The sequence below is a fragment of the Salvelinus namaycush genome, chromosome 10 (assembly GCF_016432855.1).
Source record: "Salvelinus namaycush isolate Seneca chromosome 10, SaNama_1.0, whole genome shotgun sequence".
NCBI lineage: Eukaryota > Metazoa > Chordata > Actinopteri > Salmoniformes > Salmonidae > Salvelinus > Salvelinus namaycush.
In genome coordinates this window covers 33,908,863-33,928,946 of record NC_052316.1, presented here as the reverse complement: position 1 = coordinate 33,928,946, position 20,084 = coordinate 33,908,863, and the positions used below count along the sequence as shown (strand labels likewise).

General features: G+C 43.8%; 1 protein-coding gene across 1 annotated transcript in view; it reads right to left on the bottom strand.

The window, feature by feature from the left end:
* Positions 1 to 3,587: 3,587 nt before the first annotated feature.
* Positions 3,588 to 20,084, bottom strand: part of LOC120054317 (KICSTOR complex protein SZT2-like) — a 153,516-nt gene continuing 137,019 nt past the window's right edge. The window contains exons 68-75 of the mRNA XM_039001731.1: positions 15,369 to 15,582; positions 12,750 to 12,936; positions 12,558 to 12,680; positions 11,978 to 12,308; positions 11,524 to 11,733; positions 6,832 to 6,942; positions 4,372 to 4,440; positions 3,588 to 4,233 (exon numbers count right to left, since the gene is read on the bottom strand). Coding sequence (XP_038857659.1) covers positions 4,090 to 4,233; positions 4,372 to 4,440; positions 6,832 to 6,942; positions 11,524 to 11,733; positions 11,978 to 12,308; positions 12,558 to 12,680; positions 12,750 to 12,936; positions 15,369 to 15,582 — 1,389 coding nt within the window. The 3' untranslated portion in view covers positions 3,588 to 4,089. The remainder of the gene's footprint in view (positions 4,234 to 4,371; positions 4,441 to 6,831; positions 6,943 to 11,523; positions 11,734 to 11,977; positions 12,309 to 12,557; positions 12,681 to 12,749; positions 12,937 to 15,368; positions 15,583 to 20,084) is intronic.

Below are 20,084 nucleotides of genomic sequence, written 5' to 3'. Positions count from 1 at the left end.
CTCTCTCTCCACTCCCAATGTTGCACAACACCCACATGTATACAGTAGTACCATACTCACATCTGTCAAGTTAGTTAACACACTAGAATACACTAAGGTTTATTGTAGCATTTCATATGCACACGTTTCAGAATGCCTATACTGTTGACATCATGCAATATCCAGTGTTCTTACCTTCAAAACAAAAACATTTCTAAATCCATTATAAATATCCAAATCCTTCATTACTTTTTAATAAGGAACTTCATACAATACTTGGTTTCCTTAATTTTAAATGTGTGCAAACTTAAGTCTTACGGTATTGTAATGACATCGCTAAACTGATGCGTGGGTGTGTTATTACAATGTTGTACACAAGCTGGATCCTATGCCCAATCTGTAAACAGACCAGCTATACACTCAACCCTGTCAGAATGTAGCTAGTCAGTCCAATTGCAATAATAACACTTTTATTTCTTAATGATGCGATCAGGGCAAACTAAGGCACTTTAGGATGAAGATATGGCAGTTGGGCAAATTGAGTAGCGGGTTTGACACTTATAGGACACAATGGGAAGAAAAAAAATCAATTACCCAATATTGCTGAAACGGCAGCAATCTTTCCCCTCTGCAGAATACTTGAGACTGAATTGTGTGCTGTGGTGATCTTGAGAATCTATTCCTAGACTTTGGCAAGGCACAGTATCCAAGAAACATCTTAATTACTATGATTTGAACACCTACATATCTAAATGGTTTACGAGTTGGAGAATAGGGTCTAAATTTAACACTTTTGCACAATAGTGACTTGTTTACAGTCCAATTCACAGGTTGGGGAATGAGATCCACTTCAGGTAAGATTTCTAATGTACATGTATGGTGGATGATCTCTGATCTGAAGTAAAGAGGTATCAGCTGAATGGGAATGTAGCCTAGCGGTTAAGAGCATTGGGCCAGTAACTGAACCGTCAGTAGTTCAAATCCCCAAGCAGACTAGGTGACAAAATCTGCTGATGTGCCCTTGAGCAAGGCATTTAACCCTAAGTCACTCTGGATAAAAGCCTGCTAAATTACAAAAATGTTGTGCCATAGTACATACAGTACTATGGCATTAGATCATACTAGCCTGAAAGTCTCACCCCCTTTTCATTCTACCATACCACCACTAACCTCCAAGTCAATGAGTAATAGGCTCATGTTGCCATTGAAAATTGGGGCAAATTGCATAATCTCTGGAGCACTGTTCAGTGCAAAAAGCATGTCTTCTTCAGTTCAATTCTATCATTATGAAGTAGTGACAGCTAAATAGCATTGTTACAGTAGGTGCCCTCTGTCTGTGAGGACCAATGTCCACTGCAGAAGGCGCTGCAGGAGGCAACCCTACCTGCATGTACATAATTATCTCAAATACCTTGACACCGGTGCCCCTGCACATTGACAGTACCAGTACCCCCTGTATATAGCCCCACTATTGTTATTTACTGCTGCTCTAATTATTTGTTTTTCATATCTTACTTTTTTGTTGTTGATTTAACCGGCGATAGCCGACACCAGCATAGCTGATGTTTTAGCGGCGTCAGAAGTGTAACTGCGTACGTTGGAGCTGTCAAAATCGGTGAGCAGCTGTTCTTGATCATTGTCACGAATCCACACCCGTAGCACTCAAGTTAGAAGTTCAGAACGAAAAAGTTTAGGCTACATAGAAATAATGGCGCTCAATTTGAAAATCATTCACCTAAACAATGAGTATTCTTATCAGCCTAATCAAGGTGTATTTTACATCTCACATTCTTATGTTCAAACTTGTAAACAAGGCTCCATGGAATTTCTCAATGCAATGTCGTGCAGCCAATTGCAAAGTCCACTTTAGGTACAGGTACAGAAAACAAGTTTCTAGAAAAGTTTGCTAATGTATTAAAAATAAATTACCATATTTACATAAGTATTCAGACCCTATGCTATCGCCCTATGATCACCCTTGATGTTTCTACAACTTGATTGGAGTCCACCTGTGGTAAATTCAATTGATTGGGCATGATTTGAAAAGGCGCACACCTGTCTATATAATGTCCCACAGTTGACAGTGCATGTCAGAGCAAAAACCAAGCCATGAGGTCGAAGGAATTGTCCGTAGAGCTCCGAGACAGGATTGTGTCGAGGCACAGATCTGGGGAAGGGTACTAAAACATTTCTGCAGCTTTGAAGGTCCCCAAGAACACAGTGGCCTCAATCAATCTTAAATGGAACTAGTTTGAACCACCAAGACCCTTCCTAGAGGTGGCCGCCCAGCCACACTGAGCAATCAGGGGAGAAGGGCCTAGGTCAGGGAGGTGACCAAGAACCGATGGTCACTGACAGAGCTCTAGAGATCCTCTGTGGAGAAGGGAGAACCTTCCAAAAGGACAACCATATCTGCAGCACTCCACCAATCAGGCCTTTATGGTAGAGTGGCCAGACGGAAGCCACTCCTCAGTAAAAGGCACATGACAGCCTGCATGGTGTCTGCCAAAAGGATTCTCTGAACAAGATTGTCTGGTCTGATAAAACCAAGATTGAACTCTTTGGCCTGAATGCCAAGCGTCACATCTGGAGGAAACCTGGCACCATCCCTACGGTGAAGTATGGTGGTGGCAGCATCATGCTGTGGGGATGTTTTTCAGCAGCAAGAACTGGGAGACTAGTCAGAATTGAGGCAAAGATGAACGGCTCAAAGTACAGATTCTTGACGAAAAGCGCTCTGGAGCAGGTTAGGACCTCAGACTGGGGCGAAGGTTCACCTTCCAACAGGACAACGACCCTAAGCACACAGCCAAGACAACGCAGGAGTGGCTTCAAGACAAGTCTCAATGTCCTTGAGTGGCCCAGCCAGAGCCCGGACTTGAACCCGATCGAACATCTCTGGAGAGATCTGAAAATAGCTGTGCAGCAACGCTCCCCATCCAACCTGACAGACCTTGAGAGGATCTGCAGTGAAGAATGGGAGGAACTCCCCAAATACAGGTGTGCCAAGCTTGTAGCGTCATCCCCAAGAAGACTCGGTGCTGTAATCACTGCCAGTACTCACTACTCAAAGTAATGAGTAAAGGGTCTGAATACTTACGTAAATGTGATATTTCAGTTTGACATTTTTTTAAATAAATTAGCAAACATTTCTACAAACTTGTTTTTGCTTTGTCATTATGGGGTATTGTGTGTAGATTGATGAGGGGGAAAAAACGATTTAATACATTTTAGAATAAGGTTGTAACATATGACAATGTGGAAAAAGTCATGGGGTCTGAATCCTTCTCGAAGGCACTGTATAATGCCATGAGCCGCTTGTGAATTTGACAGCTCTAACGCTGTTTCACCTCCGACACCACCAAAACAACAGCTATGTGGATGTCGGCTAAAGCGGATCTGATTTAATAGAGCCCTTCATGTGCTTTAAAGCTAGTTCGTTGCTACATCAATTTTGGGACATCTAAATTAATGATGTATACCCATTGATTCTTAAAGAATATAACTTAATTCAACTGCGGTACTCTATCAGAACCACAAATATAATCTTATTTTACTCCAATGTATGTAAACAATGTAAATGTAAACAAACACTGTACACCCTCAAAACAAGTTAAAACTATAATTTTGATACCAATTTTTCCAGGCACATCCCTCAGCTTTTTACCAAAACACAGGCCGGGTGACACAAGCCGGTAAGGTCATATCTTTAAAGGGATGGTGCAAGATTTTTGCAATGTCAGATGCCATTTCTATGTCTCTGCGTGCAGTTTGAAGGAAGTTGAAGGTAGTTTTGCGAGCCTAACTAGTGTTAGCGCAATGACTGGAAGTCTACAGGTACAGCTTCATTGCCAAAATCTTGCACTATCCCTTTAACAATAGTGTGTATCTTTTCTCCCAGTGGTAGAATGAATAAAACACTGATACATTGCACAGGAAGCTTTGACATGTGAACTCTTTGATTCGCTGATTTAGCACTTTTCAACAATAACATCCTTTTTTGTGTCCCACATGCCAAGACGGCCTATAAATGAAGCCGCCTGTCTGGAACTACACCTCCCAGCAGCCTGTTTCTCTGTGGCCCACCTGGCCCTGATTGGCCTTCCAGGCCTACAGCAGGCCTGTCCACAAGTTGTAGCAGGCTGTGTTGATCACAGACTCCAGGTGATGGTACATGGACACCAGCTGAGGCGAGGGGCTGTTCCTAGGCTGCGGTTGGGATGGCAATGGCTCCCTAAATACAACCTTGAGGCTCTGGAGGGAGGGAGGAGGCAAAATAAAGTTCAATTGAAAACAATGTCATCTCACCTTATAGCGTATAAGGAATTCATATAGTGTAGCTATAGAATGCTATAAAGAGCATAACAAGGGGAAGACATCACAATGACTCACCGTTTTTCCTGCCTGATTTTCAAGCAAGACCAGAACAAAGCAGTCAGTGAATTTCTGGTTCAGGACAGCCTGAAAGAAGGGAACGGCAGAACAGCTGTTCATTTCAAGCTATAATGACTTACAATTCCATCCCCCCTATTCCCCACAGTATAACTTTGAACAAAAATAGGTGACTGACTACAGTTAATGGGATCTTGTGTTTGAACTATTTATAGTATTTTGCTCTCTGGGACAAAAAAGGAATAGTGTGTGACTGATGTTTGCTAGGGAGAGAAGGGCAGGTTGAGTTTATGTCACCATCTACAGTACTAGGGCAGAACATCTTCAGAAGAGAAGTAGTGAGGGGGATGTTCTTTTGATCTCAAGTCTCTCAATTACCAAACTAAGTAGTGACTAACCTCTTGACACCGACAATCATTCCCCATAAGACTCCCATAATCTCCCTTGAGAGCCGCATTTCACATTTTTACACAACGCTAAAACCCTTCTTCCAAACTGCAGAGGTCTCTCAATTTTAGATTTTTTAATATACACATTTTTTCCTTCATCACATTCAAATTGTTCTTGGTTTCCCCTGTCACAAATAAAAGTTAGAAGCCTGAGAGAAACTTTAGAAAAGTTCAAGGGTACTTGAGGCAGTTCCTGATAGCGGATTAGTCCATAAGAACTTAACAAGATCACCTCCAAAATTCATTGAAATCAAATAGGGGATGGAATTCATTATAGGATATTACACAGAGTGATAAAGTATATTTCTTGAATACATATCGTATATAAACAGTGGAGTCCAATGACAGAGCTATAGGAACTTTGATACAGGCACCCATGCTAATAACAACGTCTGCAGCTCAAGGAGATAGTTTTGATGTTGTTGCATGCAGTGTCAAGATACAGTTTGACTTGAAGCGGATGAAATCACAATGAATGTGAAGGAGAAAACGGGATAATTAATTTGCTTAGCGGGGTGCTTTCCCCTGTTTCTCTACATTATATTCTGCTGGAGGTACAGCAGCTGGTGGTGCTCTGCTGTATTCCTATGTATGCAAGTGTGTACATACTCCATATGAAGAGGACAGCTCTAGTTAAGTGAACAAAGCACCTCTTAATTTACTGGAATGGTAGTGTTCAGTAGGGAGAAAGGTTTTGCTACATTTTCCATTGCAGATTTTGTTACGTGTGCTCTACTGAACATGACCTTGATTTAGTGGTGGTTGAGCTCTGAAAGCCGCACTCTGGAACCCATTTTGACGAGCAATTTTAATTGTAGTGTAATTGTGGACAAAGTGCTGTGGGGAGTTGTAGTTTTTACGCTGAACAAAAATATAAACGCAACATGTAAAGTGTTGGCCCCATGTTTCATGAACTGAAAGAAAAGATACCAGACATTTTCCATATGCACAAAAAGCTTATTTCTCTCAAATTTTGTTTACATCCCTGTTGGTGAGCATTTCTCCTTTGCCAAGTTAATCTATCCACCTGACAGGTGTGGCATATCAAGAAGCTGATTAAACAGCATGATCATTACACACGTGCACCTTGTGCTGGGGACAATAAAAGACCACTCTAAAATGTGCAGTTTTGTCACACAACACAATACCACAGATATCTCAAGGTTTGAGGGAGCATGCAACTGCAGGAATGTCCAATAGAACTGTTGCCAGATAATTAAATGTTAATTTCTTTACTATAAGCCACCTCCAATGTCGTTTTAGAGAAATTGGCACTACGTCCAACCGGCCTCAACTGCAGACCACGTGTATGGTGTTGTGTGATTTGCTGATCAGCGGTTTGCTGATGTCAATGTTGTGAACAGAGTGCCTCATGGTGGCGGTGGGATTATGGTATGGGTAGATATAAGCTACGGACAACGAACAATAGCATTTTATTGATTGCAATTTGAATGCACAGAGATACTGTGACGAGATCCTGAGGCCCATTGTCGTGCCATTCATCCGCCGCCGTCACCTCATGTTTCAGCATGATAATGCATGGCCCCATGATGCAAGGATCAGTACACAATTCATGGAAGCTGAACATTTCCCAGTTCTCCATGGCCTGCATACTCACCAGACATGTCACCCATTGAGCATGTTTGGGATGCCCTGGATCGACGTGTACGACAGCGTGTTCCAGTTCCCGCAACTTCGCACAGCCATTGAGGAGTGGGACAACATTCCACAGGCCACAATCAACAGCTTGATCAACTCTATGCGTTTTCTGATCCACGCCCCAACCTTTTGTTAAGGTATCTGTGACCAACAGATGCATATCGGTATTCCCAGTCGTGAAATCCATAGATTAGGCCTAATGAATTTATTTAAATTGACTGATTTCCTTATATGAACTAACTCAGTAAAATATTTGAAATTGTAGCATTTTGAATTTATATTTTTGTTCAGTATATATGTTTTTGTAGTGTTTATATCTGTATATATGTTATATTAGTGGTTTTGTTCTTACCAGATACTGAATGCCACTCTGGTCAAAGTGTCGGCAGCTCTGAGGGAAGCGAGTCAGCAGCACTTTGATCAGACTCTGGTACCAGCTGGGACTCATGGTCAAGAAACAACCCTATGGGAACAGAGAGAGGACACAAAGCCTTGAAAGAAAGATGGAGGCCTGGGTCACACAGTGCTGAATGCTCTCAGTGTTATTGCGCAACGTTTTGACCCTATAGGAACAGAGGAGAGGAAGCCTTGAAAGAATGATGGGCCGCACATTGCTGAAAACACACAAAGTTTGATTGTACAATGTTTGTACAAACAAATGCTTGACACTGACCAGTTACCACCCAAATTCAAACCAGCACCAGCTACATAAGACCTACTATTGGAGGAACAATGAGCCTACACACTGAGAAAAGGATACATCAGGAATTAAGTTAAGATCTTTCAAAATCTTCTTCTAGATATTCCCTTGCAAATTAAAACATGGCCAAACAGTATACGCCAATTACTCAATTGGCTTTGAATCTAACATTTATAAAACATTGCTTGGCTGACAATGATCAGTGATTCCCTGGCATACATCTATGAATAGCAGAAAATTAGTAGAGAAGAGGATCGGAAGGGAAGACGAGGCAGCGGGTGAGCTGTAGGGAGCTTTCCAACGGCGACCTCTGCAATGCTGCAGAGCCTACTCAGTTCTCACAGTCCATACTTCACTACATTCTTAATCTGTGTTCAGATCACTGACTGTGAAGTTTCCATTCCACTTCTTCTTTAACATGGACATATAAATAGGATGTTTGGGTTTTTAATTAGGACTTTTCTGTTGATAAATGCCGAGATCCCTGTGGGAAAGACACAGCTAGTTTGAAGAGCACAGCGTTGATTAAGATACATAACTATCTCTTTGAAGAGGGCAGCTCTCTACTGTAGCTATACCTCCACACTAAAATAAAGAAAACGGGTAGCTCTCTACTATAAACCATTGTCTTGTCCCAAATGGCACCTTTTTTCCTATATATGTAGCCTAATGTTGGAGCTTTCTGATCTTTGCTTCTAAGCACTCTTGCTTTAAAATTCATCTCAATATTAATTCTCAATAGTAACTGCCGTCCTTTACTTGTTCTTGAATTTCCAAACATTGGAAGACCACTGAGAAATGTTGTGAACCAAAGCAGCGTTTAGCTACAGCTGTATCCCACATGGTACCCTATTCCCTATATAGTGTACTACTTTTGATCACAGCCCTATGGGCACTGTTAAAAAGTAGTGCACTATATAGGAAATAGGGCACCATTTTGGGAAGTATCCATGCTAGGATCCTACGAAGAATAAAATACCTTCTGCACTTTGAGAAGCTTCAACCTCATGGTAGATTAGATCATTTTTTATTTAATAATGAAAGAGAAATCATTTAAAGGAATAGTCACTAACAAAGGGTATCATCAGACACATTGTATATTCCATATGTAGTTCAATTTGGTTTGAAATTGATTTGATGCTGTGGATTTTCTAGATTTGCTTATCACATGTAGGCAGAGTAGACCTCTGGGAGCGGAGTGTTATCCCCTTGGTGTGAGCAGCATGTAGACTTCTGACATGCCCAGAGGGGTTAGGGGTATGGAACTAACTCACAGGCCGCATCCAAAATGGTACCCTATTCCCTACATAGTGCACTACTTTTGATCATAGCCTATGGGCCATGGTCAAAAGTAGTGCACTGTATAGGGAATAGGGATGTAACCACAGAATAGATATACAGTAACAAGACATTGGCACGGCGGGGTAGCACAGCACCGCAGAGTAGGTAGGACAGCAGAGTAGGTAGCACAGCAGAGTAGGTAGCACAGCAGAGTAGGTAGCACAGCAGAGTAGGTAGCACAGAGGTACGTATCTATCGCCTTCAGAAGATGATTTCAAGCTAGAAATGGAGTGGATGACGCGACAGTTTGTTATGGATGAAACCTATGGGAATCATCAAAATAAAGCATCTACATTCAGTCTTCAGCAGGACTGATGCAAATCCTGCAGCTCTGTGGGGACTCACAACAACAGAGATATGACAGAGGATCAAGAAAAACCCAATCGAACCACACACAACACATATCTATGTAACACCTCATACTGCACATAGCCAAATCCTACTACACATCATCACAATTCAGATATACTGTATGCATAGGCGTTTCCCAGCTGTGCTGGGGGATACGACGGCACCACTATCCTTATGTTGATGTCAGGATAACGCCTGTGTGGTTATTATAGGGAGGATACGGCTCTATTCTCTACCTGCCGCACCATAAGGGATGAGCTGCTGCAGTGCACAGTGGGAAGGCTGTTAGACCTGGAGGAGCTGTCAGTCACAGAGTGAGCAGCCCAGGAGCCCACAACCACTGGCTCAGGGGAAGGTATAAGGGCTTTTAGAGAGAGCTTGTGATTATCATGATTCCTTTCTCCATGGATGACGAGCCGCGTTTCTCTCCTCTCCAACAACAAATGTGCACATGCACGCACACCTCTGTGATTATCACCGTCGTCCAAGGATGCTTTGTTTCTCTCCTCTCCAACACACACAGATGCAAGCCTCTGTGATTATGAGGCTCTCGGTCTCCTCGAGTAGGCAGGATTGAGCAGGCCTGGCCCACCCTCCTTCTCTACTGACTAAGAGGGCATTAACCTTGAATACCATCTCCACGAGAAGCCACCCGCCCACAAGACATTTGGAAAATCACAGACGCATAGTTGCTCCAACCATCGTGTAATTGGAGCAGGGTACTTTAAACTGAGTATAATGAAGAATAATTGAAATGATTGGAGCTCTCAAGAAAGGCCATAGGGATCTTTATTTTACAAAACCAACAAGTGGAGGCTATATGGGTAGCATCAGTAACTAACTATTGAATTGAAGTGGCCAGAGTTCAGGTGGGCCTCCACTCTGCAGGAAACAAAGGAAAGGATGGGTGCTCAACAACGACAACAATCATGAGAATGGCTTACCAAGAAAAACTTCCAAAAGACTAATTCCAGGTAAAAGGGAGTTTGATCTATTTTACTTTGTTGAGTGCTCCAACTCCTTTCTAACTGGAATTAGTCCTTTTAAACTTTTTCTTGATAAGCCCTTCTCATGATTCTCTGGATTGAAGTGTTGTTTAATTATTGTAGAAGGGATCATCTGTTCTCAGTGACTTACTACTGTTAACTAAATCAAATGTATCCATCTAACAAGCACAACTTTAATGGGTAGTCATTTAAAAGGATACAAGACTAACAGGAAACTCTAGTCAAGGCTACAGCACTGACACAATACATGATTATCTACCTGCAGAGGTACCTATCCAAATCCAATCACGACTGGAACACAATAACCTAATACAGACATGGCATGATACTGGAAATTAGGCTATTGCATCTAATACGTGTACATCTGACTGGAACCATCCAATCTCTCTGAATGGAGGCACAATCCAATCAACGACCGGATGTGTTTTAATAATAGGTGTAGTAGGCTCAATAGTTATGCTGTATGTGTACAGTAGAGTGTGTTGATTGGCTTTTGAGATTATTCCTCAACAGAGAGACCAGCGAACAGAGCAGCATGCTATAGAGGTGCCTGCTGCCAAATCAACACAGCAGCAGGCTGAGAAGAGGTGGTATGTAGTAGTGAGGTGAGTTGGCCTGCAGTAGTGAGATGAGGTGGTGTGGTCTGTAATAGTGAGGTGGTGTGGTATGAAGTAGTGAGGTGAGTTGGTGTGGTATGTATTGGTGAGGTGAGTTGGTGTGGTATGTATTGGTGAGGTGAGTTGGTGTGGTATGAAGTAGTGAGGTGAGTTGGTGTGGTATGAAGTAGTGAGGTGAGTTGGTGTGGTATGTATTGGTGAGGTGAGTTGGTGTGGTATGAAGTAGTGAGGTGAGTTGGTGTGGTATGTATTGGTGAGGTGAGTTGGTGTGGTATGAAGTAGTGAGGTGAGTTGGTGTGGTATGTATTGGTGAGGTGAGTTGGTGTGGTATGAAGTAGTGAGGTGGTGTGGTGTGGTATGTATTGGTGAGGTGAGTTGGTGTGGTATGTATTGGTGAGGTGAGTTGGTGTGGTATGTATTGGTGAGGTGAGTTGGTGTGGTATGAAGTAGTGAGGTGAGTTGGTGTGGTATGAAGTAGTGAGGTGGTGTGGTATGTATTGGTGAGGTGAGTTGGTGTGGTATGAAGTAGTGAGGTGGTGTGGTATGTATTGGTGAGGTGAGTTGGTGTGGTATGAAGTAGTGAGTTGGTGTGGTATGAAGTAGTGGGATGAGGTGGCCTGGTATGTAGTGGTGAGGTGAGTTGGCCTGAAGTAGTGGGATGAGGTGGCCTGAAGTAGTGGGATGAGGTGGCCTGAAGTAGTGGGATGAGGTGGCCTGAAGTAGTGGGATGAGGTGGCCTGAAGTAGTGGGATGAGGTGGCCTGAAGTAGTGGGATGAGGTGGCCTGAAGTAGTGGGATGAGGTGGCCTGAAGTAGTGGGATGAGGTGGCCTGAAGTAGTGGGATGAGGTGGCCTGAAGTAGTGGGATGAGGTGGCCTGAAGTAGTGGGATGAGGTGGCCTGAAGTAGTGGGATGAGGTGGCCTGAAGTAGTGGGATGAGGTGGCCTGAAGTAGTGGGATGAGGTGGCCTGAAGTAGTGGGATGAGGTGATGTGGTCTGTAGTAGAGTAGGGTAGAGTGTGTTCTTTACCAGCTGGGGGTCGATCTCCCCTACAGATTGACTCTGCACTGCGTTGAGGAGCTCCTCCAGTTCGCTGAAGGAAAGTTTGCTCAGCTTGAGCTTGTCCATGGCCAGGTGCTGGTGTTCTCCATGGAACAGCCTCCTCCACAGGTTGTCCCTGCGACAGTGGCCCATGGCCTGTTCCACGCTCGCCTGGATCTGGCTCTGCGCACAGCCCACCTGGATTGATGATTGAATCAATACATTTATTTGACCAATTTAAAATACACAGCCTATAATTTAATATATATGCAATAACTCCTACATAAAGATATAGGTAAGCTGATTTAATTTGCAATACTAACATAGTAACCTATTGTATAGAAATGGTAACCTACAATTGCCTCATCCATGTGAATACATCAATACACGCACTAAAAAGTTAAAAACACAATGAAGTCTTAGCGGTCCTGGAGAACCCTACCTCCTGGTTGAGCAGGGGGAACAGATGAGAGGGGTAGAGGAGACCCTGGGCCCCAGACCCTTGGGGACCAGTCAGGGGATAAAACTCGTTCCCAACGCTGGGGGTAGAGATGAAGGTGTCTGGGGCTGAGGCTGCAGGGGGGGTCTCCTCCCAGAGGTCCAGTTCAAGGTCCAATACCCCGCCTGGTCCTGTACCTCTCTCAGGGGGAACCCTTCCTGCCAGGTCGCTGACCTCACAGTGTATCTGGGAAAGCTTTTTGAAGCGACGCATGTCAGCCGTCAGCCGGGGGAACAGCTCTCTCTGGCTGGTCATTATCACGTAGTAACGCAGCCTGAAACATAAACACGCAAGGACACGTCACACACACAGATTGAGAAGACAGACAAGTCAATGTTATTGCAATGCAACTTCATACAGAGTTATTGGTACAGCACAGTTTCATTTTAATGTAACCTACTGTACAGAACACTATCCTATATTGTTTTCAATAGCAACCTACTGTCTGAAATTGTAACCTTTCCCAAAATGATTTCCACCTTCCATTGTGCGATATATAATCCCTCCTTTCATCTCTCTGTACCTCAGCAGATGTCTCTCTCCCTCCGACTGCTCCTCAAACGGAGCGGCATTGTGACACACCAGCAGGGACACGTCAAAATCGTCATGGTGACGCAGGCCTTCAAGGTCCTTGTAAGAGCCCGAGCTAGATGAGAAGAACAGGTCATGCATAATGTGTTTAATTCACGGAGGTGTGTGTGTGTCCATAGCCTACCTGTTCCACAGTGCAACCAGACCGTACTCATGCAGGTCACTGCTGGGTGGTGCCCCCTTCTTGCCATCGCTGGTCATTGCAGCCTTGGACATGCGAAGGGGCTTCATGCCGTAGGTGACAGCATGGTCAGTAATGTAGTTATACAGCTGGTGAGCTGTGATCATCCCCGTAGAGATGGAGAAACTCCCTGATGGACAGACAAACAGACAGAAGCATGAGTTTACCGACAGGACATAGGCCTGGATTCAACCCAACACAAATTAGCGGCCTACGCACAGCGATAGACTTTCAGGAAGTCCAGGATCCAGTTGCAGAGGGAGGTATTTAGTCCCAGGGTCCTTAGCTTATTGATGAGCTTTGAGAGCACTATGGTGTTGAACGCTGAGATGTAGTTAATGAATAGCATTCTCACATAGGTGAGAATCTCACATTCCTTTTGTCCAGGTTTTTTGTCCACAATCCTTTTGTCCAGGTGAGAAAGGGCAGTGTGGAGTGCAATATAGATTGCATCATCTGTGGATCTGTTAGGGCGGTATGCAAATTGGAGTGGGTCTAGGGTTTCTGGGATAATGGTGTTGATGTGAGCGATGATCAGCCTTTCAAAGCACTTCATGGCTACAGACTTGAGTGCTATGAGTCGGTAGTCATTTAAGCAGGTTACCTTGGTGTTCTTGGGCACAGGGACTATGACGGTCTGCTTGAAACATGTTTGTATTACAGACTGACATGGAGAGGTTGAAAATGTCAGTGAAGACACTTGCCAGTTGGTCAGTGCGTGCTCGCAGTACACGTCCTGATAATCCGTCTAGCCCTGCGGCCTTGTGAATGTTGACCTGTTTAAAGGTCTTACTCACATCGGCTGCGGAGAGTGTGATCACACAGTAGTACGGAACAGCTGGTGCTCTCATGCATGTTTCAGTGCATGTTTTCGAAGCGAGCATAGAAGTAGTTTAGCTCGTCTGGTAGGCTTCTGTCACTAGGCAGCTCTCGGCTGTGCTTCCCTTTGTAGTCTGTAATGGTTTGCAAGCCCTGCCACATCCGACGAGCGTCGGAGCCGGTGTGGTACGATTCGACCTTAGTCCTGTATTGAGGCTTTTCCTGTTTGATGGTTCGTTGGAGGGCATAGCGGTATTTTTTATAAGCTTCCGGATTAGAGTCCCGCTCCTTGAAAGTGGCAGCTCTAGCCTTTACCTCAGTGTGGATGTTGTCTGTAATCCATGGCTTCTGGTTGGGGTATGTATGTACGGTCACTGTGGGGACGACGTCATCGATGCACTTATTGATGAAGCCAATGACTGATGTGGTGTACTCCTCAATGACATCGGAAGAATCCCGGAACATATTCCAGTCTGTGCTAGCAAAACAGTCCTGTAGCTTAGCATCTGCTTTATCTGAACACTTTTTAATTGACCGAGTCACTGGGGCTTCCTGCTTTAATTTAGCTTGTAAGCAGGAATCAGTTGGATAGAATTATGGTCAGATTTGCCAAATGGAGGGCAAGGGAGAGCTTTGTATGCATCTCTGTGTGTGGCATAAAGGTGGTCTAGAGTTTTTTCCCCCTCTGGTTGCACATTTAACATGCTAATAGAAATTTGGTAAGACGATTTAAGTTTCCCTGCATTAAAGTCCCCGGCCACTAGGCGTGACACCTCTGGATGAGTGTTTTCCTGTTTGCTTATTGCGGAATACAGTTAATTGAGTGCGTTCTTAGTGCCAGCATCAGTTTGTGGTGGTATGTAGACAGCTACAAAAAATACAGATGAAAACTCTCTAGGTAGATAGTGTGGTCTACAGCTTATCATGAGATACTCTACCTCAGGTGAGCAAAACCTCAAGACTTCCTTAGATATTCTGCACCAGCTGTTGTTTACATATATACATAGTCCACCCCCCCTTGTCTTACCAGACGCCGCTGTCCTATCCTGCCGGTACAGCATATAACCACCCAGATTTATGTTGATAATGTCGTCGTTCAGCCACGACTCAGAAGCATAAGATATTACACTTTTCAATGTCCCGTTGGTAGTTTAATCTTCCTCGTATGTTGTCTATTTTATTTTCCAATGATTGCATGTTAGCTAGTAAAATGGAAGGCAGTGGGGGTTAATTCGATCGCCTATGAATTCTCAGAAGGCAACCCAACCTCCGTCCTCTTTTCACGCAAATAACGGGGATTTGGGCCTGTTCCCGGGAAAGCAGTATGCTCTTCACGTCGGGCTCGTCGGACTCCTTAAAGAAAGAAAAAAAGCTTCTGCCAGTTTGTGGTGAGTAATCGCTGTTCTGATGTCCAGAAGTTATTTTCAGTCAAAAGAGACAGTAGCAGCAACATTATGTACAGAATAAGTAAAAAAAATAAGTTACAAACAACGCAAAAAAAACTAACAAAAAACACGTTTGGTTAGGAGCACAAAACGTCAGCCATCTTCTCCGGCGCCATGATACAATTTCCCAGTTGTCAATGGAGATCATGCTAACTGTTCGGCTCAAGCAGAAATCACATTTAAAAGTCAACCGCAAAGCACCGGTTGTTGATCTGTGTTGGTTTTAATTCTGGCCTTATACATACTGCTGGGACTCTTTTCAGGATTTAGTTGTTCAGGTGGGTTGAGTCAGACTCACCCTGGAAGACGTGGTTTCGTCTGAACTTGGGGATGTCAGGGTGATGAGCTATGAAGTCCTCCAGGAAGCTGGTCAGCCGGTATCCCTGCTGCAGGGTCATGTGACAGCCCACCAGGGACTGGTGAACCACCCGTAGGTGGAAGTCATAGCTGAACGAATGCACATGCATCAGGCCAATCACCTTATCACACTCCTCCGTGAAGAGCATGGAGAGCTGGAGGAGAGAGGGCGACACAGTGTAGACACTCACTACAGATTTCTGTAAGGGCTGTGGGAATGGGATCGGACACACACACACCTCATCCAGAGGAAGAGGATCTCATGACCTACCATTCACACAATCATCTGAATTAATATCAAGCCAGTATTGGCAGTATCATATGCACAATTCAATGTTTAATAATAAATGTTTGTGAAGTTAGGCCTAGCTCCTCTCTCTCTCTCTGCATTGCTATCCATCTAGTGTCTAATGGTAATAGCAGACCCATTAAAGTCGTCTACACCTCCCTGCTGTTTCAGCCGTTCTCAGAGCCCATTGTCTGTCTGTTTGTATCCACCCAATCTGTGGCGGCATCCACTTAAAGTGCTTCTACTCCTCTACTACCACCCCTCCTTTGTGAGAGGCTTTTGTAAGCAACTGTGATATCAATCAACTTCATAATTGTATCTTATTTAATTAAATCCAACATCAAAGCGGAGGCTTACAAAAGCATTAACAGCAAAATGCTAATGATTGAGGTGAAAGACTGGAGCATGCAGTGATTACAACACAATACGAAGAACTGCGGTTCGGAGAGGGGTGTTTGGAGGGGAGAGGGGTGTTTGGAGGGGGATGGAGGGTAAATGCTATTACTGCGGCTGCTTTCATCTTGACCATTTGCCTGGAACAAATGCAAATAGGTCTTATCAAATCAAAGAGTCAGCGAAAAAACAATATAACAGTGTTCATTTAATGCCAGTACTAGTCAAGTGGCATTCATTACACATCAAGAAAAAGTTATTTTCCTTTCCTTTTAAAGTCAACGTAACGAGTTGAACCTTTCACCACCTCTCTGAAGAAGTGAACGTTTTGTACCAGACTTAGCCATTTTAGTTTGCGCTAGGGCAGACACCTTCAATAAAATAAAAGCACAGAAAACAGAGAGTACATTTATCCAGTGGTATAGACTGTAGAAGAGATTGAAGGCAAGAACATTGTAGTAGTGTAATGTCAGAAGTCGGAACAGGCTGGTACAAAGTGGTTTAATGGTTCTGTTGGTCAGTGTTCCCCAGCGGATATTGAGAGATCTGGAGCCTAATTAACTGAAACCTCTGACTCCTGAGCCCACAAGACCACTGAAGCGATTAGGGGTACAAACTGCCCTTTAGCATTGAAGCCACAGAGATACACTATTAATAATACTATATAATTATGTTACTATTTAATCCAACATGTATTAGGGACCTGTTAACTGCTGGGTCAACACTGTGATTGCTCAGGCATTTACCAACTGCCATTCGGACCTAAAAACTATTTTGGTTATACCTTTCAAACTTACTTGAACGTACTAATGTTCATGCTAAACTTTTCAAACTGTTCACAGGTGCTAGCAAAGAGGAGGTTAAACATATATAACTTTGTTAAAAAGTACATTTGAAAAAAAGAGAGACACTTTATATTACAACAACGACAGAGGATGACAGTGGATTAGAGCTGCAAAAATCGATACTACGGAGGATTCTTAATCAGAGGCCATCCAGGAAGCAGAAAAAACACATACGAGTTGATTAGAGTAGAGCGGGAGAGAAAGGAAGGCGGGGCCAGACACGGACATGATTAGAGCATATCAGAAGGCTTGAAGAAGATCCCAAATCCTTGGACCAATGGGTCACCAACTCACAAGACCCCAGAACAGGTGACAAAGTTTGAACTCATAAATGTACTAAAGAAATCACAGACAGATGCTTGAATAAGACAGGGGAAGTCAGAAGTTTGCTCATTCCAGATTTGAGCTGCAAAGAAAAACACAGGGAAAGACAGTAACAGTAAGTATTCTGCAAAAAGAGTAGCATTTAGGCTAGTTTATTCACCAGCTGCATGACAAACACAGACTGATACAGGAAGAGCTTGGAGAGAGGGTCACAATGACCCACAGCGAATCAAAGCTCAGCATCATTCTGGCCAGTTTGGCCCAGCAGCAAGATGAAGATGTAGACTGAGACAAAGGATTGAGATGAATGCAAAAGTCACAGCAGAACAGAACATGTAGGGAAGTATGACATTGGAGCCCAGAGCTCCACCAGGCTGCACTGAAGATGGCTTCCTCTGTCTGATTCTCTCTTTCTGAGGAATGATGATAGATTCAAAGAGAAAAAGAGAGAGAGAGCGAAAGATAAAGTAGATAGAGGGATCAGGGGACATTGCAGCAAGCAGAGAGGGGGGAGACACCACGCCCCTAGTTCTGTGACATACTGCAGAGTCAGAGACTGGTGTGGCATCAGGGAATAGCTTGAGACGGAAAGGTTTTGAGGTGAGGAGGGAGCCCTGATGGAGAGAGGACATGAAATGGGACTAGACAGACACAGACACACACAGAACGAAAGGAAATGGACAAACAAAGAACATGAGACATGCAAAAGACAATTGTCAGAATAGAGCTCCCAAGCTTGTAGTCCTAAAAAACGGAAATGAGTTACCTCTGGTTCGTTGGTCATCCCTATGGGGAAATGGATGGGGAAATAATGGGGTTTTGGGATAAACACATAAAATAAGTTCTGAGGTTAACACAGGCTTAAGAGATCTGATACGTTTTGTATGTTCTTTCTCTTCCAAGATGGCATAGCAGTCAGACGTCATTTTGTCCTCGTCTTGTCGTGTCCCGTATATATATATATATATATATATATATATATATATTTACACCTTTCTTTGCATATCTTTTATATATTTTATTTTCCAAAAACTCAACTTCAAAACGCTTTCCTGCAACCCACCTCACCAATTACAAAAAAAAAATATTATTTACCTCAAATCTGAAAATCCACAATAGTAGTTACCCAGAAGCTAACCTGAAGCTAACCTGAAGCTAGCCAGAAGCTAGCCCGAAGCTAGCCAGAAGCTAGCCAGAAGCTAGCCTGAAGCTAGCCTGAAGCTAGCCTGAAGCTAACCTGAAGCTAACCTGAAGCTAACCTGAAGCTAACCTGAAGCTAACCTGAAGCTAACCTGAAGCTAACCTGAAGCTAGCCAGTTTACTGGCTAACGTTAGTATTTCAGCTAACCACGGTTTGTGGTCAACAGCTATTCCTTTAGCTCGTTAATCTATCGCCACTTTTGTACAACGCGACTCAGACCAGAACATACCGGACCTATTTTTCTCCATATCCCCGGATTTCAACTGCAAGCTCTGGACATTTAAACCTTGATTTCGCAGCTAGCTAGCTGCTACCCGTGTGTCTATTGGCTTACGTCGATCCCGGAGAAAACATCAATTATTCCGGAGCTAGCCAGCTGAAGAGTTCCATCAGCCACTCCTGGGCTACAATCACCTATCCGGACCCGTTTTACTGCCAATGCGGAGCCCCACCGGGCCTTCACGACTGACTACCGACGTTATCTGCCCGAGGGAGTTATCCAACTTGCACCTCCGTCGCGACGTTACCTGAACGCTCATCTGGGGCCCGCTAACCGTTAGCTGTCTTATCGGCTGCTATCTGAATAAGTCTATCGGACAATTTTTTCTTGGGTCACTATAACTATATCTATTTTGCCAATTTGATTGATCCCCTCTATCACACGGAACCCCACTAATCTACCGACGGAAACGCACGAGGCGGCTAAAAACAGACCTCCATCCTATGCTAGCTTGCTACCGATAGCCCGGCTAGCTGTCTGAATCGCCGTGATCCCAACCAACCTCTACTCACTGGACCCTTACGATCACTCGACTAAACATGCCTCTCCTTAATGTCAATATGCCTTGTCCATTGCTGTTCTGGTTAGTGTTTATTGGCTTATTTCACTGAAGAGCCTCTAGCCCTGCTCACTAGACCTTATCCAACCTTTCAGTTCCACCACCCACATATGCGATGACATCACCTGGTTTCAATGATGTTTCTAGAGACAATATCTCTCTCATCATCACTCAATACCTAGGTTTACCTCCACTGTATTCACATCCTACCATACCTTTGTCTGTACATTATATCTTGAAACTATTTTATCGCCCCCAGAAACTTCCTTTTACTCTCTGTTCCAGACGTTCTAGACGACCAATTCTCATAGCTTTTAGCCGTACCCTTATCCTATTCCTCCTCTGTTCCTCTGGTGATGTAGAGGTGAATCCAGGCCCTGCAGTGCCTAGCTCCACTCCTATTCCCCAGGCGCTCTCTTTTGATGACTTCTGTAACCGTAATAGCCTTGGTTTCATGCATGTTAACATTAGAAGCCTCCTCCCTAAGTTTGTTTTATTCACTGCTTTAGCACACTCTGCCAACCCGGATGTTTTAGCCGTGTCTGAATCCTGGCTTAGGAAGACCACCAAAAATTCTGACACTTTCATCCCTAACTACAACATTTTCAGACAAGATAGAATGGCCAAAGGGGGCAGTGTTGCAATCTACTGCAAAGATAGCCTGCAGAGTTCTGTCCTACTATCCAGGTCTGTACACAAACAATTTGAACTTCTACTTATAAAAATCCACCTCTCTAAAAACAAGTCTCTCACCATTGCCGCCTGC